At 38.6% G+C, this 20,918-nt stretch overlaps 1 protein-coding gene across 2 annotated transcripts; it reads right to left on the bottom strand.

Annotated features, from left to right (window-relative positions):
* Positions 1–3,982: 3,982 nt before the first annotated feature.
* Positions 3,983–20,711, bottom strand: LOC122304409. 2 transcript variants are annotated; one of them, XM_043116670.1, is made up of 22 exons: positions 19,510–20,710; positions 18,900–19,015; positions 16,577–16,785; positions 16,144–16,263; positions 15,669–15,797; positions 15,469–15,594; positions 15,040–15,095; positions 14,866–14,965; positions 14,621–14,738; positions 14,085–14,294; positions 12,697–13,015; positions 11,292–11,385; positions 10,818–10,926; positions 10,304–10,575; positions 10,052–10,179; positions 9,626–9,860; positions 6,256–6,444; positions 5,847–6,136; positions 5,590–5,773; positions 5,243–5,485; positions 4,623–4,708; positions 3,983–4,479 (listed from the first exon to the last, which is right to left on the bottom strand). In XM_043116670.1, the coding sequence occupies exons 1-22, from the start codon at positions 20,340–20,342 to the stop codon at positions 4,332–4,334; spliced, it is 4,314 nt and encodes a 1,437-aa protein (XP_042972604.1). In that variant the 5' UTR covers positions 20,343–20,710; the 3' UTR covers positions 3,983–4,331. The 2 variants fall into 2 exon arrangements, with proteins under 2 accessions (XP_042972604.1, XP_042972605.1); XM_043116671.1 differs by lacking the exon at positions 16,144–16,263 and having other exon boundaries at positions 19,510–20,711.
* Positions 20,712–20,918: the final 207 nt, after the last annotated feature.

Genomic DNA, 20,918 nt, shown 5'->3' with positions numbered 1-20,918 from the left:
ATTGGTGGTACAAGCTGCCAATCTGAAGGTTATTAAGGATAGGAGTTTACATGTGAAAGTAGCTAATGGCACTAAAATAATAAGTAGTGGGAGATATAAAGAAATAATCAGTGTGCAAGGGACTAAGTTCAGGGTTCCTTTTCATGTATTGACCTTGAGGGGTTGTGACATTGTATTAGGTATTCAATGGCTCAGAACTTTGGGACCTATTCAATGGGACTTTTCGAATATGTCAATGCAGTTTAAAGTGGGTGATAAAGAGTTGTTGTTGCAGGGATTATTAACTGAGAAACTGCAAGTAAAGGCAGGGGTGAATATGATGAAATCTTCCTTCATTGGATAGCAAGGTTGGTTATTGCAACTTGTTGTTCAAGATAACACTGAGAAGTAGCAGCTCTTACCAGCAGTGGAAGAAGTTTTACAATAGTATAAATCTGTTTTTGAGGAATCAGTTGGGTTACCTCCACCTAGACAATTTGATCATCAAATTGTTTTAAAAGATGGCACTACCCCAATTTCTCTGAGACCTTATAGATACCCTCACTACCAAAAAACAAAAATTGAGAAAATTGTGCAAAATTTGTTGACTAATGGGGTGATTAGGCCAAGCCAAAGCCCTTTTTCTTCACCTGTCCTCCTTGTGAAAAAAGCTGATGGCACATGGAGGATGTGCATGGACTATCGAGCCCTTAATAAGGAAACTATCAAGGATAAGTTTCCAATCCCTGTGATTGATGAGCTTCTTGATGAGCTTTATGGAGCAAAGTATTTTTCTAAACTTGATTTAAGATCAAGTTATCATCAAATCAGAGTGAAAGAAGAAGATATTCTCAAGACAGCTTTTATAACTCATGGAGGCCATTATGAGTTTTTAGTAATGTCTTTTGGGCTTACTAATGCATCTGCTACCTTTCAAGGACTAATGAATAATGTATTCAAGCCTTTCTTTCGAAAGTTTGTCTTAGTCTTTTTTGATGATATCTTGGTTTACAGTCAAGATTTAACTCAACACTTGGAGCATTTGAGAACAGTTCTATCTGTTTTACAGCAACATACATTATTTGCTAAGTGGTCTAAATGTAGATTTGGAGTTATGGAGGTTGACTATTTAGGCCATATTATTTCTGGTGAGGGTGTTAAAGCAAATCCTACCAAGATTTCAGCCATGTTAGAGTGGCCTCTTCCTAAAACAGTTAAGGCTTTAAGAGGGTTTTTAGGCCTAATTGGTTATTATAGGAAGTTTATCAAAAATTATGGTTCTATAGCTGCTCCATTGACAATGTTGTTGAAAAAGAACTCTTTTACTTGGACTGAAGAAGCTGAAACAGCTTTTGTCTACCTAAAAAATGATGTAGCTCAACCCCTAGTTTTGAAACTGCCAAATTTTTCTCAAGAGTTTTCCATTGAGTGTGATGCATCTGGGATTAGGTTAGGAGCTGTGTTAATGCAAAACAATCAACCCATTTCTTATTTTAGTAAGGCACTTAAGGGTAAGGCCTTACTCTTATCCACATATGAGAAAGAGTTCTTAGCACTTGTGAGTGCAGTGGGTAAATGGAGACCATACTTACTGGATCAGCCATTCAAGATCAAGAATGACCAGCAAGCCTTAAAACACTTTTTGGAGCAGAAGATAGCTACAGAAGCTCAACATAAGTGGATCTCCAAACTTATGGGATATGATTTTAAGGTTGAATATAAGAGAGGTAGGGACAACAAAGTAGCTAATGCACTTTCAAGAAAGATGGAAGATGATTCTGCTACGTTGGCATTAATCACTTTTCCAACACCTATGTGGATAACAGAGTTGAAGCAAAGTTACCTAGAGTCTTCTCATGTTACTCAGTTGATGGAGGCACTACAGAAAGGAGAACAGACCTCGGGAGGATTTTCCTTGCAACAAGGCCTTCTTCTAAAAAAATGGCAAGATTGTGATTGTTCTTGGTTCAGCATTTCAGAAAAAAGTGTTGCAGTATATACACTACAATCCAGAGGCTGGGCATGTGGGGTATCATAAGACTCTCTACAGAGGGCTAAGTTTGATTTTTTTTGGCTTGGCATGAGAAGGGATATAAGAAGGTTGGTGAAAGAATGTCAAGTCTGTCAAGTCAACAAATCTGAAAATAATTTACCTGCAGGGTTGCTTCAGCCCTTACCTATTCCTCAGAATCCTTAGCTGGATATAGCTATGGACTTTATTGAAGGCCTTCCTTCTTCTAAAGGCATGACAGTTATTTTCACAGTGGTAGATCGATTGACCAAGTTTGGTCATTTCTTCCCTTTGGCTCATCCATATACAGCATCTAAGGTTGCAGAAATTTTTTTCTTAGGATTTTCAAGTTGCATGGTCTGCCTAAGACAATTGTATCAGATCGTGATGTTGTTTTTACAAGCTCATTTTGGCAGGAGCTTTTTAAGATGCAGGGCACTCTCTTAACTATGAGTTCAGCTTACCATCCTCAAACTAATGGACAAGTTGAGTTTTTGAACAAGGCTGTTGAAGCCTAATTGAGAGCATACAGTAGCTCTATACCAAAGAATTGGAGTACTTGGCTTCCTTTAGCTGAATGGAAGTACAACACAACTGTGCATGCCTACACATGCATGACTCCATTTCAGGCTTTATATGGCATGTCACACCCCAGGTTGCTGTCGTATGTGGTAGGCACTACTGCAAATGCTGCTATTGACCAGCACTTAAAAACTAGAGAACAGATGCTATTATTACTAAGGGAGAATTTGATTAAAGCTCAAAATCAAATGAAATTGTATGCTGATAAGAAAAGATCAGAGAGGAACTTTGAGGTTGGAGATTGGGTGTTTTTGAAACTTCAACCATATAGACAAAAATCAGTGGCTATGAGGTATATCATGAAAATAGCCCCTCGGTTCTATGGTCCCCTTCAAGTCAGTCAAAAGATAGGTTCAGTTGCTTATAAACTGCAGTTACCATCCTCATCAAAAATCCATCCAGTGTTCCATGTATCTTGCTAAAGAAAAAAGTAGGAGAGCACATTGTTCCTTTGTCTACACTTCCTCCTGTTGATGATGAATGGGTTATTCAACTTGAACCTGAAAAGATTATGGAGAGGAGAATAAAGAAAGTAGGTAACCATGTTGTCATTGAAATATTGGTTAAATGGGTAAGTGCTGATATGGAGAATAATTCTTGAGAATTATTGTACAAATTGAGATCTTTATACCCTCATTTAGTAGTCATGGTTTTGTAAGGTGTCACGGGTGCCTTGGAGGCAAGGCTCTTGAAGAGGAGGAGATTGTCACGGGTGCTTGGGGGCGAGATCATGAAGAGAAGAAGGGTGACTGTGTGCAAATCAGCAGCAGAAGGAGTGAAGAGGCTGTAACATATTTAACTGTCAAAGAGAGCTGTACGACTTGTAGTTGCACTTTAGTAATACGTTGCATTTTGTTGTATGCACCGTTTAGTTCTTTAAGCCGTGTTAGTGATACGGTGCATTTCAATTTTAGGGATTGTAAATGCATTTTATGGTTGTAGTCTTGCGTTTTGAGTTCTTCATGTGCTGCGTGTATAAAAGTAGTGCATGACCTTTGTAAAATTCATCTGAAATCATTGAGCTTTAATACAAGTTGGAGGTTGGGAATTCCTCGAAAATTCCTTATCGAGATTCACGAAGGGAATCTTTCATTCAGGTCATTCTTGATTCTTGTTTCTGCAGTCTTGGTTATCTGGGTTTTGGTGTTTCTGCATGCTTAGTATCTTTGGAGTTCTATATTCAAGGGTTGCAGTAAGTTCTTGGTTATTGTAAGATCGAGAACGTTACATAAAGCAATCCCAGGCAAATGGCTATCACAATAAAAAATTTTAAATTTGAAGACATTTACACTACACCCCCGACCACATGGCATAATTTGAATTAGAACCATGGGATCTTTCGGACCAAAAAAAAAAAATTAAGTTATGCATAGAAATTGAGGGCCAAAGAGAAAATTAAAAGCATCAAAGTTGAGGACCAAAGAGAGAATATGGTAGACTGAATATTGACAATGAACCTTGCAAACTGCAGTCGTTCAGTAGGTTCAGTAGCCAATAGACACATCGTAATTTCAATATATTGGACACAACTTCTAAACATGTCAACAAGGGCTAAAAGGGTTTGATGTTACTCTATATATCTCTCTCACTCTCTAGTCTCTCGTATACACCACTTAATTACCTGTCCTCTCAACATAATATAATTCCTACGTGCCACTTTACCTGCTGCTATCTCATGCTTTATGTAAGGAAAAAAAATGATTAGGGCCACAAAAAAAGGGGCAGATGTATATAACTTGGGGGCTGTACAACCAATTCCTCATGACTGCCAGAACTCGTCCGGGTCACTGCTATACAATGAGAAGTCTTGAATTTCCTGGTTAGCCACGTGGCAATCAATGAGTCGTGCTTGGATAATTTTACACAGCACTAATCCACATGGAAGCATCCACCATTCACTTTCATCCCTGCATTTCCCATCACAACACAAACGGATGGCACACAAAGGAGTTCCAGATATGATTAGTTGTTGACTTGAAGTATATTCACTATAACTGAGAACAATAGAATCAACAATTGCAAGCAATGTCAGCTGGTACAACCTACTTACACGCTAAAATTCAAGGACTGAAAGTTTAGATGCTTTTTACTTGAGTGGGTAGTATAATGAAGTATACCGCAAATGAAGGCAACCACCTGTTACGAGAGAGTATTTTCAAGAACATTAGAATCATAAAAATGAACACCACACGTCTCTTCTTGGTAGCACGCTAAATTAGCCAAAAGCAATCAGAAACAATTTAGAGTGCATGTGACAAATATGCAAGCAAATTCCAAAGCTGTTTCGGCAGTCATCTGTTACTAGTTTACAAGCATATTAGTGGTGAAGTCTCTGTGCAATGATACGGTACAGAGTGGGTAAGTTATAAACGGTCCCAATTTGTCAGATGTAAAAACATTACATTAACAGCTGTCAGAATACTACCATTTGAGCAATACAAGCATTCTCATACAATCTCATAAACCCATATTCAAAGATAACCCACATTGTTAATATTGTCGCTTCCATAGAGATGACTATTGAATTAGTTAAAAGAAATGCTTTCTGAAATTGAAAAGAAAAGTATTCCAATTAGTAGCAGAGACTGGCACATATCTCAAATAACAATGTCCTTGTTACTTTCTAATAATCTTTCTTGAATATGGAAGAAATGGTTGAGAACAACTTACAACATTGATCAAGGATGTGATATTCCACAAAGCATATACACGGGCAAGACCTGCTGAACGCCTGGGTCCATGACTAAACAAAGCACTGATTCCAGCTGGGAACGGAAATAAAACACCAAGAGGAAGGACAAACAGAACTAAAAGGAAGTCCAACAGCGAAATAGAGTACATCTGTAGTAAAGTAAGCAGGACTAAACTAAAATCTCCTAGGAGTAGTACAGAGATGAACAAACCAACAAGATCCTGCAAAAATTTGAATGTGTAAGAATAGCATTGGGAAGATGCAACCAATTTATAATAAGGAAAGTATTAGCGCATTCAGTCTACACAGCTAGCATCTTAACTACCTGATGACCAACAGGTTTGGTATTATAAACTATGAAAGAGAAGGGATAACATATAGCCTTCTTCTGTTTAAGCATCCGTAAGCTCTTGGCATGCAGAATCCCTCCAAAATTCCTCCTGCACGTCACTGAATGCTCACAATCTCTCAAATGGTCCAGTGGATTTTCCCTATGAATTCTGTGCAAACTGCATATAAAAGAAAAGAAAATCAGGAATAGCTCTATTTTAAATAGTAACGGTAAACCAAGAAAACTATTACCATGACTGTTGCTCTGGTAGTAATGATATATCTTGACTACCAATTGATGGCTGCGCACTTTCATTTTCAATAGCACATGCGAGAAGTCCAAAGTGGCAATATCCAGAAGCTGTAGGCTGAAACCAAGCTAGATCTACACGTACACCATATGTACTTAAAGTAGGGTTTGCATGGGTTTCAAGCCAGCTTATAACATGACCAAAAGATATCTTCAGGTGCCCACGGCGAACTAAGCGTAGTTGAGCATTTAGACCCGCCACAAGTCGATACCATATGGTAGGTGGAATAGACTGAAAGGTGATCAAGTATAAAAATCAACAAAATTTCCTTCCACGAACTATATCAATACGCTATATATGAGTGCAAAAACTAAATAAAGGACAAGCTTAAAACATTATGGGCCACAAACCTGACTCATAAGGCAAGTAAGAATATTATCACTTTGTAGGCAAAAAGGAGCCATGTAACTTCCATCTCCTCCAAAAACTAGAGACATGGGAAATCTTTGATGAAGACGAGGGGGGAGATCAGATCTCTTTTCATCCCCACCAAGGAAAAAGTCTACATAAGCAAGCATCAGATCAGAAGTTGCAGCTACCTGCAACAGAAGATGGAAAACATTACCGTGAGAATTGTTGATCCATTAAGATCAAACAAAACAATAAGAGCACTCTGTCATGTAAACAAGTGATCGCTAGCAAGAGCAATCAGCACCATAAGACTTTAAATCTTAGCAATCAAGAGCATTAACAAGTACAAGTTTTTGAGCTCCATAAAAAAAATAAAATAAAATAAAAATCTTCAAGTATGAATACATCCAATGCGATAGCTGAAATCTTTGTTTAGTTCACAAAATAGGAAGTGTTTGACTTCTGTTAACTCATTAACTTCCAGATGAAGTCTAGGTCTTGAAAGATAATTATGTTCAAGAACACTAATCCTACATATATTTCCTCAATAAAATTCTTTAATCTATTGAGAAGAAGAGAGGTTTCTGTTGAAGCAAGATCAATAAGACTTTTTATCAACCATCAAAAGTTAAAAAACCAACACAATGTTAGGTAGAAAACCTGGAGTAGAAATAATGCTGCACATAATAAGAAGGTTATCTAAATGTAAGATATTAAGAATATTAAGATCATGAAGGTCTTTCTTGAATTTCACTCTTTTATGAAAAACGAGAAAAACCTTAATGCCACTTTTATTGCCCTAATTCCTAAAAGGGCAAGGTCGGTAGAGGCGCAAGATTTCCGTCCTACAAGTTTGGTGAGTGGGGTCTACAAGATCATCTCTAAAGTTCTAGCCTAGCAATTGAGCAAATTCATGGGAAAGATTATCTTGAAGTCCCAAAATGCCTTTGTAAAAGGCAATACTAGACTCGGCCCTCATCGCTAATGAATGCTTGGAGAGTAGAGTTTGAGCCAACATTCTAGGTATCTCATGTAAATTGGATATGGAGAAAGCCTTTGACCATATAAATTGGGATTTATTGGTGTATATACTTGGCAAGTACGGATTTGGGGAAAGATTGTGTCAGTGGATGAAAAAGTGTATCACAACAATCAAATTCTCTATTTTGGTTAACGGCACTCCTGAAGGCTTCTTTAATAGCTCTCGAGGCTTGAGACAAGGGGGCCCTTTATCCCCTCTTCTATTCATTTTAGTAATAGAATTTTTTTTTTTTTATTTATTTTATGTTGGGGAACCTCTTCTAGGCTAGACCCTTCGGACCCATCCTTGTAGAGTAAACCCCGGTCCACTGCACTGCATCCTCATAAGTTTTCATGCAGGGAACTGGTTAAATAGTTAACTTTTCACCAAGAGGTGTGGGCCCAAAGGATTGTTTGCACCCATGAGGTGTTGAACATTGGACCTTGAAGGGAGTGAGACCTCAAGACCAAGACTTTCACCACTTGGGCCAACCCCTTGGGATTTAATAAATGATGTTTTGAGTAGAATGTTGAAAGGGATGGCGATGTTCATCTTGGATTTCTCTGTGGGTGGTTCCTCACATGGTAGTCTATCAATCTCTCGTCTCTCAGTTACTTTTCGCTGATGACATGCTGATTTTCTGTGAACTGGATCCCGATCAGATTTGTTCCTTGAGAGCCCTCTTGCTTTGTTTCGAAGCTGTCTCCGGTCTTAAGGTGAATCTATCAAAATCTGAAATAGTTTCAATTGGTTTGGTTAATAATTTAAGTGACTTGGCTGCCCTCATGGGCTGCAAGGTGTCATCCTTGCCCTTGAAGTACCTTGGACTTCCTTTGGGGGTCCCTCATAAATCCAAGGCTATGTGGGATGGGATTGTTGAGAAGATCGAATGTAAAATGGCGGGTTGGAAGAGAATTTACTTATTTGAAGGTGGCAAAATCACATTAATTAAGATCACATTATCCAATCTCCCAACATACTTTCTATCTTTATTTCCTTTGCTTGCAGGAGTGGCGAACAGACTGGAGAAGATTTCTCGTGATTTCTTGTGGGACAGCTTAGAGGATGTGAAAAAACTCCATTTGATTAAGTGGGATAAAGTCTGCACACCTTTGTCCTATGGCAGATTGAGGGTCAGAAAATCGAGAACGTTCAATAAGACCCTTTTAGGAAAATGGCTATGGCGGTATCATCAGGAAGGAGATGCTCTTTGGAGGAATATTATCGATGTTAAAACAGGAGCATCTAGGGAGGTTCGTGCTCTAACGAAGTAAGACGGGCTTAGGGAGTGGGTGTTTGGAAATGTATTTGTTGGGATGACTTACTCGCTAATTGCATATTTGAAGTGGGTAGGAGCACTCAAATCAGATTTTGGCATGACATTTGGTGTGGCAATACTGCTTTGAAGAACGCTTTCCCCTCTCTTTATAGGATTGCGTCAGATAAGGATGCCTCAATGGCTAATAGCATGGACATCTCTTCTGATTCCACTCATTGGTCAGTGAGATTTATTAGAGCTGTACATGATTGGGAGATGGGAGACATTGCTAACCTTTACAGCATGTTATAAATGCGCTGAATTTACATGCAGGTGGGGAGGACAAATTGCTTTGGACACCTACAGGGAACAAGAACTTCTCAGTCAGATCCTACTACAAGGTATTGTCGACCCCCTCCCCGAATGTCTTTCCTTGGAAGTGCATTTGGAGTAAAGCTCCCCTTAAGGTTGCTTTCTTTTGCAGGTTGGCTTCTCATGGGAAAATATTGACTATTGACAAGCTGAGAAAGCGCGGCCTCTACATAATAGACTGGTGCTTCATGTGCAAACATGATAGTGAATCAGTAGATCACCTCCTTCACTATGAAGTCGTAAAGGCTGTATGGGATGAAATATGCACAAGGTTTGGCATTGCATGGGTCATGCCTAGGGGGGTGATAGATTTATTGTCATGTTGAAGCAACCGGCAGATCGCAGCCGTTTGGAAGATGGTGTCTCTATGCTTAATGTGGTGCATAGGGAATGAGAGGAATGGCCGTTGTTTCGAGGATTGGGGGCACTCACCGGAAGGGTTTAGGGACTTCTTCTTTCATACATTGTTACTTTGGGCATCGTCTATTGTATTGAATGGAACAAGTTTTAATGGCCTTCATGTTGCATTTCGCAATGCTTAGCTTGTAATTAGGCTTTTCTTGTATACTTCATGTGTACCTGGGCTTCACCTAATTATGTGGATTAATAAAATCTCCTCACTTATCCAAAAAAAAATATCCTAAAAACTAAAAAGTCCAAGGAAAGACATTATACATGTAGGGAAAACTTTTGGAGAACAAGTTCTGAAGAAATTGACCTTTAGCCCTTCATATAGAGCACGTGAACGGCAAGAACGCAGGCAAGAATGATCATATCCTGATCGAACAAATTCACGCAGTTGCTGTAATTTCTTCTTTCGACACCGTTGTAGCCATGACCATGCCAGTGGATAAGCAAGCAGAGAGAGAAGGCTGTAAACTGATCCTTCCCACCACTGATAAGCAGCTAAACCATTAATCTCATCCACAAATCTATTGAATGCATCCTCGTAACTGCCATGAAAATGAAACAATAAACTAACGTTATTATGAATTAAGCGACTGCAAGATATGAATCTATGAAAAAAAACTCAAGGACTTTACTAAACATAAATTCAAGCACAACAAAATTCGAGTTATCACCATTAGTGTAACAGAAACTAACCACCAATTAATTGCACAGCCGAGAGAGAAAGAGAGCTTACACAATGTCTTCTACTTGTTCAGGAGGGGAGTGAGGTAGATGCCAAGGTTCCTTGAAAGTATTTTGTCCCATGAAGTACATTCTATGCACATGACTCTGAGATTCCTCTGTTCTATTTGTTTCCAAAACCTGAAAGCCAACTTATAGCTTTTAAAAGGGGTACAAAACTGCAACAGGCTTCAAAGTGGTGTATATTAGATCATCATAACATGCGAGAAAGCATGAACAGAGAAGGAAGAAATTGGAAGCAGACCTCATTTAATGACTCTAGGAAGGGGAAGGAGTGATCAATTCGAGAGACAGGTTGAGCAGGAACAAGGGCTGGTAATTCATCTCCACCAACATATTTCATTCGTGCAACACTAAGCACTAGAGCCAAAAGAATTAGGATACCCAAGAGTATAAGACCAAATAACCATGGTCCACCAAAAGTGTATATCAGCTCTTCAAGTGCTGTATAACAATGTGGCATGTGAAATCTGTCAGATATGCACTTGTATGGACAAGGAGACTCAGTAACACCACCTGTTGAAAGGATTGGAATGAGAATTAAGCACCAAGTTACCCACACACACACAGAGACCTAGAGGATTTATTTACATGATAAAACTATGACATCAAAGGTAGAATATAGAGGAAAACCTCAGACAACACTTCAAATACCTCAGAAAGAAATTTTCTGATAGAGCTATTTAAAAGTAAAACTTAAAGCAAAAATAAAGTCATCATTTTGCCCACAGAAGCAAACAGGAGTAACTTAGTGATACCTCGAACGGTAAGATATCTGGCACGGTGCGGAAGCTCATTCAATGGGCAATCATGACATAGGGCTCTATCAGACCCACTGACATTCTTATATGTGCCAACAGGGCATTCCTGCAGCACAATTTGCTTGTCATGTGTAAAATCATAACAAAAATGGCATAACAAAAAAACCGGGACTAAGAAAGAGAAAAAAAAAATTTAATCAAAATATCAGTGAAAAGAAAATATAAAAAATGAAGTGAACTATTCCATCAACAAACCAACAGATATGGATGTAGCTACACTTTAGAAGTTATGCCTCAAATAATTCAAAGCAATCAAATAAACTTGGGAGTCAATTACAGCTTTGAAGATATTACAACTACTCAATTATACAACTATCTTTTAACCCCACGTTAGACATTATACAATTAGTAATACCCTATAGACCTAAAAAGAAGTCTAAAAATTACATGATATGTTGATGGAAAATCTACCTCACAGAAGATGCCATGAAGCCCTTTGGGGCAGGCCTTCCCAGTGACAGTCCCATTTTCCCCAGCACGGCCATGACCTCTACCAAATCCTCCCCTACAATTAGGGAGAAAAAGGAAGAAAAAGCTCAGAACAGAAATCTGAAGAAAAAATTAGATGGGACAAAGATCTATTTTTGGCATGACACTTGGTATGGGGATTCACCTCTTAAGGTTGATTTCCCTAATCTCTTCAGGATTGCTAGAGATAAAGGGGCTGTTGTGGCTGATTCCTATCATTTTTCTAACAATAGGTCTTGCTGGAATGTGGAATATACTAGAGATGTGCAGGATTGGGAAGGATGTGAAGTTTCAGAATTATTAGGAAGATTATATGAGATGAAGCTTGACCAAAGCAGGGAGAACAGTTTGCTGTGGGCGCATACAGTTAATTCCAGATTTTCATGGAGTTCTTTTTACAAGGCATTAACCAATCATGGGGTCAAAGATTATCTGAGGAAAAGCATTTGGAAAGCCAAGGTGCCTAGTAAGGTTGCTTTCTTTTGCTGGCTGGTGTCCCTTGGGAAAATTCTAACCATTGACAACTGAGGAAGGTAGGTTTTCAGGTGGCTGAATGCTGTTTTTTGTGTAATAAGGATGGAGAATCTATTGATCATCTTTTTCTTCATTGTGAGGTGGCGACATTGTTGTGGAATGAGAATTTTGTTAAGGTTGGCATTTTTGGGTGATGCCTATACATGTGGTGGATTTCTTTGCATGCTGGCCAGGTATTGAGGGGAGTAGAATTAACTCTGCTCTGATGAAGATGATCCCCCTGTGCCTACTTTGGCGTTTATGGTTATAAAGGAACAGGAGGTGCTTTGAGCATTCTGAACGTTCTATAGGGGAACTTAGGGAGGTTTTCCTTAGTACTTTAAACTTTTGGGTGAATAATCTTGTAAGGAACCAGAATGATTGTAATGTTTTGCTTAGTTGTTTTTCTGCTTTAGCTTGTAAGTAGGTATTTCTCATTTATATACATCCTGTGTACTTGGGCTATGCCTATATACTTGGAATAAATTTCTCTTATTAATTATCAAAAAAAAAAAAAAAACAGATCATCACAATGCTTGAGGATTTAGTTATGGGAGACCAAGAAATCATTGGTATTCACTTCCATTAGTTGTAAACTAATCATAATCTAACTACCCAGCAGGTGAAGACCCATTCCAAGAACATATATGTTAAGCAGGATTAGTATTATTTACTTATAAAAAAAATTAAAAAAAAAAAAAAAGACAAATGCAATGGAAAATCACTAAAGAGAATGTTACCAAGTAAAGGTATTTTAGGCCATGATGAAAATTAGTTTGGACAACCTGATCATTCATTAGACACTACATATTACTAACAAAGATTAGATACTCACACGATATAAACGGTTCCTTTCACACTTGCTATGGGTAGATATGCATCCCCGACTGGTATATCTGACCAATGAAAGTGAACTCTTCCACCACCACCTCCACCTCCACCATTGGGACTACCATGCCCTCCGACAGTTGATATAATAGAAGAATCACCTAGTGTCAATGAATGAACAAACAAAAGAACAGTTCCACCGGATCCACCACCAGGTCCGATGCTCCCACTACCTTGCTTTCCAGCATCTCCAATGCTTTCTCCATCAGCTCTAAGTGAACCATCGAGATACAAACTTGATAATGAGTGCTCTATTGAACCCATCACTGTTTACCAAAAAAAAAAAAAAACTGATATATTGATGAGACCCATCCAAAAAAAAAAAAATTCAAGCCAACATATAATTTGGCCACGAGCGTTAACATATGGGCCGAAAAAAGAGCTCATTAGGCTTAAAGGTGTAATAACCCAGATTGAGTGTAGAAGGTTAGTAAATGGATCCCAAATTGCCCGGAAGGAGAAGTTCTTGTGGGCTGAATCCGGGGTGTTATAAAAGATACTAGAAAAATTAATTCCAGGAATTTCTATCCACTGTCAGAATGTGGACACAGCTAGAGCCATTTATTTTCCATAAGTTCTCATATTAAAGCATTAACTAGAGTCCCTATGTCACTCACAATTTGAAGTGTGTACATAGCCATTTTTCCCTTCTTTCAATAACCACACTAATAATCATCATAGAATATCCACCAAAAAAAATAGAACCTGATAAATAGCTCTCTCTCTCTCTCTCTCTCTCTCTCTCTCTCTACTATAAGTAAGAGAAGGGCATATTCTTTTATAAGTCAAAGAAAGAATAAACGAGCAGGGAATATATTTCTAACAGAAAAATCACGAGATATTGCAGATACTAGAAGCCATTATGCTGTCCTCATTTCATTGTGAAGCAGCATTCCCCTTTACACCGAACTCAAAATTGGTTAATTGTATTTAAATGTTTTAACTTCCAATACGGTTCCTCCTGTTCAATATTCAAATCATTGGAGCTTTCTATAACTGTTAAGCTCTTGTTTATAGTTTTTTTGATTGGTTTCAAGACAGTAAACATAGGATTACATGAGTCTCCAGCTAGTTTCAGATATATGGCAAACTTTGCAACATGAAAACTGTAACTCACGTGTCAATTAAACAAGTGATCCTGTAGAAATTCAAGCCCGACTCCTGAGGAAGCATGATGCATAAGTGAAAAGCAAATAAGACATTAGCACAGGCCTCAACTCCATATGGTTAGCATGGCACCCAATACCACATCGCAACAATCTTATCTAGACCACAGATTACAAAAGCAACAATAGGAAACAAATAATTACTAACTCAAGACATTCGACGACTTACCAATTATACCACCACCGGTAGTTGCACCAGCAAGGCTATCATTTCCACTGCCACTACCAAGCTCACAAGGTAAATCAGCATCTCCATATGCATCACCACCATCAATGAAATTGCCATTATAATATCCATCACCGCCTTTGCCACCATGTCCGCCGCCGCCGCCTAGACCGTTTTCAAAAATTCTTCCTTTACCCACTCCACCAGTACAGCCTGCATGGAGTCCATTATGTCAATAATTTCTTGCAAAATTTTCACTTTCTAGATAGGTATCTTTTTTGTATACATGTTGTGTACTTAAATAACACCTTTGGAGTAAAGAATCCATAGAACATGATGTAACTGAGAAGGCATAGTTCAGTTTTTTTTTTTTTTTTTATAAGTAGAAGGCATAACTTAGATTTTCAGATGATATAATAAACTCCAGAACTAGAAAAAAAAGATTTCAAAGGAATATTCTCTTTATCAATTGAAACCGGCGCAAACTAGCTGGGCATTCACTGTACTAAAGTTTTTAACATAAGGGGAAAAAGTAATACCGAGCCCAGATGCACTAATTGCTCCAGAAGATTGGACAACCACAGTTCTGACCCAGTGAAAATGAACAACAGATCCTCTTATAATGCCTTCAAGAATAATATCTTCAACCCTACAGATCTGCAGCAGTAAGCCAAGCCAATCATTTGTCAGAGACACAAAGGCAACACTCTTAATCACAGCGCATGAGCCATTCACTCATCTGAATAAGATAAGTACTTAGTGCTCAATCTGGCTAATGGAACACCTGAAGAGTGAAGGGCAACGTAGAGTTCACATTACAGTCTTCAGGTGGATGAAGAAGTTCCCCAGGGCAATCTGGGAGTTCACAGTAGAGTCGTGGTGTCCTATCAAATTCAAAAGAATGAATATTAGACTGAATAAGTAATGACAGCATTTAGCAGTATAAAATATCACTTACATATCATTAAAACTGCCATTGTCCAAGGGACCTTGAAGAACAGATCCAGGTCCAACCTTCATGTTATAAAGAGAGTACTGAGCATATGGTAAAGCTAAATAAAAAACTTTAATTTTTGTACAGTTATAGTTGCAAAATACCAGGATTCAGAAAGCACAACAAAAAGCACCTTAAGAACATACTGGAGAAAGAATGAAGTTGAAAAACATATATAAAATGGGCATGTATGCACCACAAAAAGGGGAGGGAGGGAGTAATGCCAAAAATCATCTCAAAGATGCCAAAGTGTGTAGATATCTTAAATGCTTTTGCAGGAATCGTCTCCTAAATTAAACTAGCTAGTGAAGCTAACTGACAAATTTTTCTCATAAACCTTTCATACCGTTCTAAATAATGAATTCAAAACTACACAAAGAACCTTCAGCTTACATTGACATTAAAAAATAATGATAGAATCAGCCGTTGTGCTTCAATCAGATTTCCTGGTCCAGACAAATTCAAATAACCTTGTCCATGAACTCCCAAATTTGCATTAGAATGTATCACAGAGGATCCCTGACAAACCAAATATTCAAACATCATTCCTAACGTGAAAGCAACATAAAGCCAAATATTGGAGATTTTACTACCTTGAGAACTACTAAATTGCTGGCCTCAAGCAAAGACGTTGCCACAAGTGAATCAACACCACCATCAATAAGCATTTTGGAATTCAACATCAGATGCATCTTGACAGACATTCGTAGAGCCCCATATATCTAAATATAATTGCAAGTAACAAAAATATCAGGTATCTTATTCATAATCCATGATAAGAACTTAACAAAAGAAGAAGGTATGTTAATAATAATCCATCAAAAATATTTCGCAAAAAGATCAACATACATATGGAAAAAGAGGTGGTGTTACAAAGATTATGGAGAGATAATATTGCCTTAGTAAGGTTATATCATTCAGAAGGTAGATAAATGGTGCCAGAGTGAAATCATGTTCTAAAAGTGAATTCTTTTAATATACATAGGAAAAAAACGTCACCATTAAACGAAAATGCTGAATCTAAACTCAAAATTAAAAAGCAAGCACAAAAACGTGCTTCTGACTTGCCTTTACAACTGAGTCACTCATTAAAAGCTCTTCTGCCATTAACTCAAACTCTGATGTAGCAACATGTGCAAGCCCAAAGGTCAAAACTGCACCACATGTTAAGTGAATTTGCCCTCGAACCTGTTAAATGCATTGTCATTTTCTAAGCATTCTTGGGTTTAGTCTTCAGGAATCAATTGCAAGACAGTATTTCTAACCAAACTTTGAAAGTTTGGGATACCTGCGAATACCTTGTTACATAAACAAGGCCAAAAGCTTTCAAAGTTTGGTTAGAAATGCTGTCCTGCAATTGACTCCTATAAATTCTTTCCCAACCTCCTTTAAAAACAAAAAATATATAAAAAAGGGAAGAGGACGGCACCCCAAATCCAGAGACTTTACCTGTACACATTAATTTGAATTAAATTTTCTCTACATAATCCACAGACTTTACCTGTACACGACTCCAGAACAAAGGAACCAAGGCCTTAGCATGATTTTCAATGTAAACATTTGTCCAAAGTGGCTGTTTAGGAAAGTCTAACAGAAGTGTATCCGTCGTCGTCGACCTATTGTGATTGCTCACAACAAGAATCCGAGGCACAGCATCATAATATGTCCCAGCAGCACCTGAGTTTTCAGGACAGCCTAAACTACTCCCTCCTGCAAACAAAATTACAAGCATGTGATAAAATAGATGTGGTTATTATTCTTGCAAATGCTGGATTATCACAGCCTGTGGCGAAAGAGCTCCTCTAAGCATAGAGGAAAAAGACAGAAATTCCTATTAACTTACCACGAGCAATGGAACAACTGCAAATATTTTGAACATAACATTCGAAACTGGACCAAATTTTATTTTAAATTTTTTTTCTTTTTCTAATGGGCAAAAACCATGCCAGTTGATGCATGAAAAAGTTCTCAGCTGTAAATTCATTTTAGTTTGAAGAAAATATTGACCAATAGGAAATAGATGTATCAGAAGGCTACTGCACCCCTTTACCAAGCACTCCAGAATTATTTTTTTTTATTTTTTATTTTTTTATCGGTAAACAGGCACTCCAGATTTAAACCTATTCACTTCATAATCTGCAGGATAAAACACTCAAAAACGCAACTAATTATAAGAACCAAAAGTATCAAGTTAACAAAAAGGAATATCCACCATCCACACAATAGTGTTCTTTCGAAAGGCATAAAACTACAAATTATCTTTCTTAAAAATAATGTGAAATTTGAATAACAAAAAAGGAAAAATTACTATTCTTCAATCTTTTCACTAAGTTGAAATCTTCAGGTGCTTCCTAAAGCGAAAGCACACTTTCCAATGGCTTCTCTATGTGGTTTATATAAAAATCTTGTACGAGATAACAAGAAGACTGCCTTATTTCTTTTAAAGTTTTAAACTTGAAGTATATACTAACCATACTGTTTCATAGAAAATAGATTTTGCATTCTTTACCCTTTTCATTCAAATAGCATATCTGATTCGTAAATCTTATGTTCATTGCTATGATTTTATACTTCAAACTGCCCCTCCTGGTAATCATGGTAGTCTAAAGCTTTATGAGGTAAAGTTTATCGTGCACTATAAGCCGCCAATCCACAACCTCCAATGCCGCAAGATACCAATCTGTCGGTATCAATTCAGACATCTTGTGACAGCAACAATGGAGCTGTTGAGGAGGAGGTATGGGATTTGAATGCATAAGATGGTGGGTTTGGGTTTCTTTTGTTGTTTTTTGGGGGGGGGGGGGGGAGTATGAGTTTGTTGTTGGTGCCTTGCGAGGAGGAATGTTTGGGGCTTGGTCTAAAGTTGGGAGATGTGCCTGGGGAAGATGTTGTCCCCCTGATATCTCTTCATCCGATAAACAATATAGCCGGTTCATCATTAGATTACGTTTTGCAAAAGGTTAACGAGATACCGCAGTGTGTAGGTATTACATGTGGAGGATTTGACAACCAATTCGCAGCACTATTCACTACAATTGAGGTGGGTCACTCACTTGAAACAAAATCAAAATTTAAGATGAGCAGGGAGTTAAAGCGCCTTACTTGGGCAATCAATTACGTTGCAAAGGAAGGTAGTACAAGTCGAGGGAGGGCAGGAGTATGAAGCCTTTTCCGTCCTCGTAGGATCATTCACATGCGGTATTAGTCTTGTGGGAAACAAGGGGTTGGGGTAGTTACAGTTATTTGCTTTGCTCTGGGGAGGCATGCTTTGTCCCAATCAGGCTTGGTGTATATTGGATAGGTTTTTAATTTCTCCCTCTTGGGCGATGACATTAGGGGTCTCTATTATGGGCTAGGTGTTTTTTCTTATATACACCCAATGTACTTGGTTACGCATATTGATATAAATACATTTTTACTTATCAAAAAGAAAAAAAAGAAAAAAAGTTCAAGTTAAAGAAAACCGTACATTTTGTGTATACTCTTTACTTTTTCTACTTATAAAACACATGCATAACAAATTAAATCATGTGTAACAACTGCCCACCACCCGTGACCAAAATTAAAACCATCTCTTCCTCCTCTCTCCTTCTATAATCATTATCATCATTTTAACAAACTACTATACATATAGCAATTGACAGGTTTCACTGAAACTAATTTGTCAAAAAAAATTAGATCAAGGCATATATACCTCTGGTAATATACATCAATTAGAAAGCACACAAGATTGGTTCAAATATACCCGACTGACCCAGAGAAGACAAAGTTCATTCTTTCGAGAATAAAAAACTAAATACCAAGATAAATAATCCGAGTCTCACCATGAACAAAGATTTGTGTATCATCATGCCTGCTGAAAACATGGATGGAGACTCTTCCACCCCCACCTCCAGCAAAACCATTTCCACCAGTGGCGCTTATCCTGCCATTTCCAATCCTGTTCTCCACAGGATACCATTAGCTGAATATGTTTCTAAGCCACTTATGGAAAATAACTTACTACTGAAAAGTATCTCTGTACAGTTCACTTTACCGTCCCCAAAAGATGGAGTGTGAGGGTCAACATGGAGTCTATTGGATGTTCATGACAAAGGTTAAAATTCTAAACTATATATGGTAATTAAAACATTCTCGTATAATCTGGAGTGAAGAGTATAATATAAAGCTAAAAACTCGTTCCTGGATCGTTAAGTATTAGAACTCGTCTTTCTTTATATTGAGATGCAGGTTATTTGTGGTTTTACACGCAGAAAAAGCAATTCTTGAGCAAAACTTATGGAATCGCGTGACAGTATGGGGGAAAATGACAAGAAGAATACGAGGAGACAAACCAATAGATTCATAATCGATTGCACACACAATTTGCATAAGCATCAGTTGATTATAGTTTCAAAGAAAATCTGCGATACGTAGAGAGAGAGAGAGAGTTACATTCTTTGAGCGCTAACGAAAATGCTGCCACCAGAGCCTCCTCCACCCTTAGCACCGCCATCGCCTCCATCCGCGAATAGATTCCCGCTAACCTGAAGTGTAGTATTCACCTCAATCCAAATCCTCCCACCTCCTTCCCCACCGTAATTCACTTCTTTAACAGTTGTACCACCCTTGCTTCCATAACTCCCGGGCACATCCAAAGACGACCACGAGTAGGCGTCCCCGCCCCAGATATCGTCCGGGAGCTTCTTGTTATCGGAAACACAGCTAGCACCCCTCCCGCCATGCCCTCCGCCTGCACCCTCAACCCCATCAGGGCTGCCACTAGTCTGCGCGGGGGGTGCACCCGCCAACGCAGTCACATTGATCTTTGACCCCTCAAATAAACTCGCATTCCAAGCATTCACCCTCACCGACCCGGCAACTATAGCCGAATTACTACCCAAACAAAATACCCCGCTCAAGTTAACCGTAATTGAGCAACCCAATGCCGTACAGCTCAAACTCACACCAGGAAGTATATATAAGCTTCCATTTCCTTCTATATATACATCATCTACAAAAATTAAGCTCGAGTTGAGTACGCACGAGGTGTTGAGGGACCCAATCCCGTAAAGATCGTCCTCGCACGTGAGCGACGGAGGGTGAGGTGGTGGAGGAGGAGGAGGCGGCGACGGCGGCGTGTAATCGCCTTGAAATGCGTCAAAGTCGTACCCGATGATCGAGAAAGCATCATCCGAATCGTCGGAGTGGCAAGGGTTGATGGCGAAGAGAGTGAGGAAGCTAAGAAGGAAGAAATGGAAGGTGGGTGAGGAGGAAGCGCGGGCCATTGGAGGAGGTGACTGTCATCACAGAAGCGAATAAACCTCGAAAAAGAAAAAATGTGAGTGATTGAGGAAGGGGGATTGGAGTAAGGGCTAATGTAAAAGAAAGAAAGGAAAACCCTAATTCAGAGAGAGGGGTTTGAGAGATTCTGTGGGGGAGGTGGTTTAGGTAACTTGCATGTTGAGGAGGAGGAGGAGGAGATTGAATTGGAAGAATTCAAGGGCGTTTTGGGTGTGAAATTAGGGTAGAATTTCAGAAAAATACGTGAAGAAGCTAGCTGAGAGGCCGTGTTTGGGAAATTTCCTTTGGGATGAGAGAAAGAAACAGAGGGAAATGGGTCTGACAGAGAAACACAAAGGAGCAGAGTACAGCTGCGCACAGAAATGTACGTGTGCGCGGCACGTGTGCTACCTCTTTAAGGCTGCTACTGTTACGTGCTACACGTGCCTGAGCTTTTGGGGTTTTTTTTTTTTTTTTTTTTTTTTTTTCACATTTCAAATTCTTACCCCTTATTTCATTATGCATCATGCTAGAGTCACGCCGGTGCCGACCGCTAGGTTTAACAAATATTTTTCAAATAT

The sequence above is a fragment of the Carya illinoinensis genome, chromosome 3, assembly GCF_018687715.1.
Source record: "Carya illinoinensis cultivar Pawnee chromosome 3, C.illinoinensisPawnee_v1, whole genome shotgun sequence".
Classification (NCBI taxonomy): domain Eukaryota; kingdom Viridiplantae; phylum Streptophyta; class Magnoliopsida; order Fagales; family Juglandaceae; genus Carya; species Carya illinoinensis.
The sequence above is the reverse complement of the archived record's forward strand: the minus strand, read 5'-3'. Positions and strand labels throughout refer to the sequence as shown.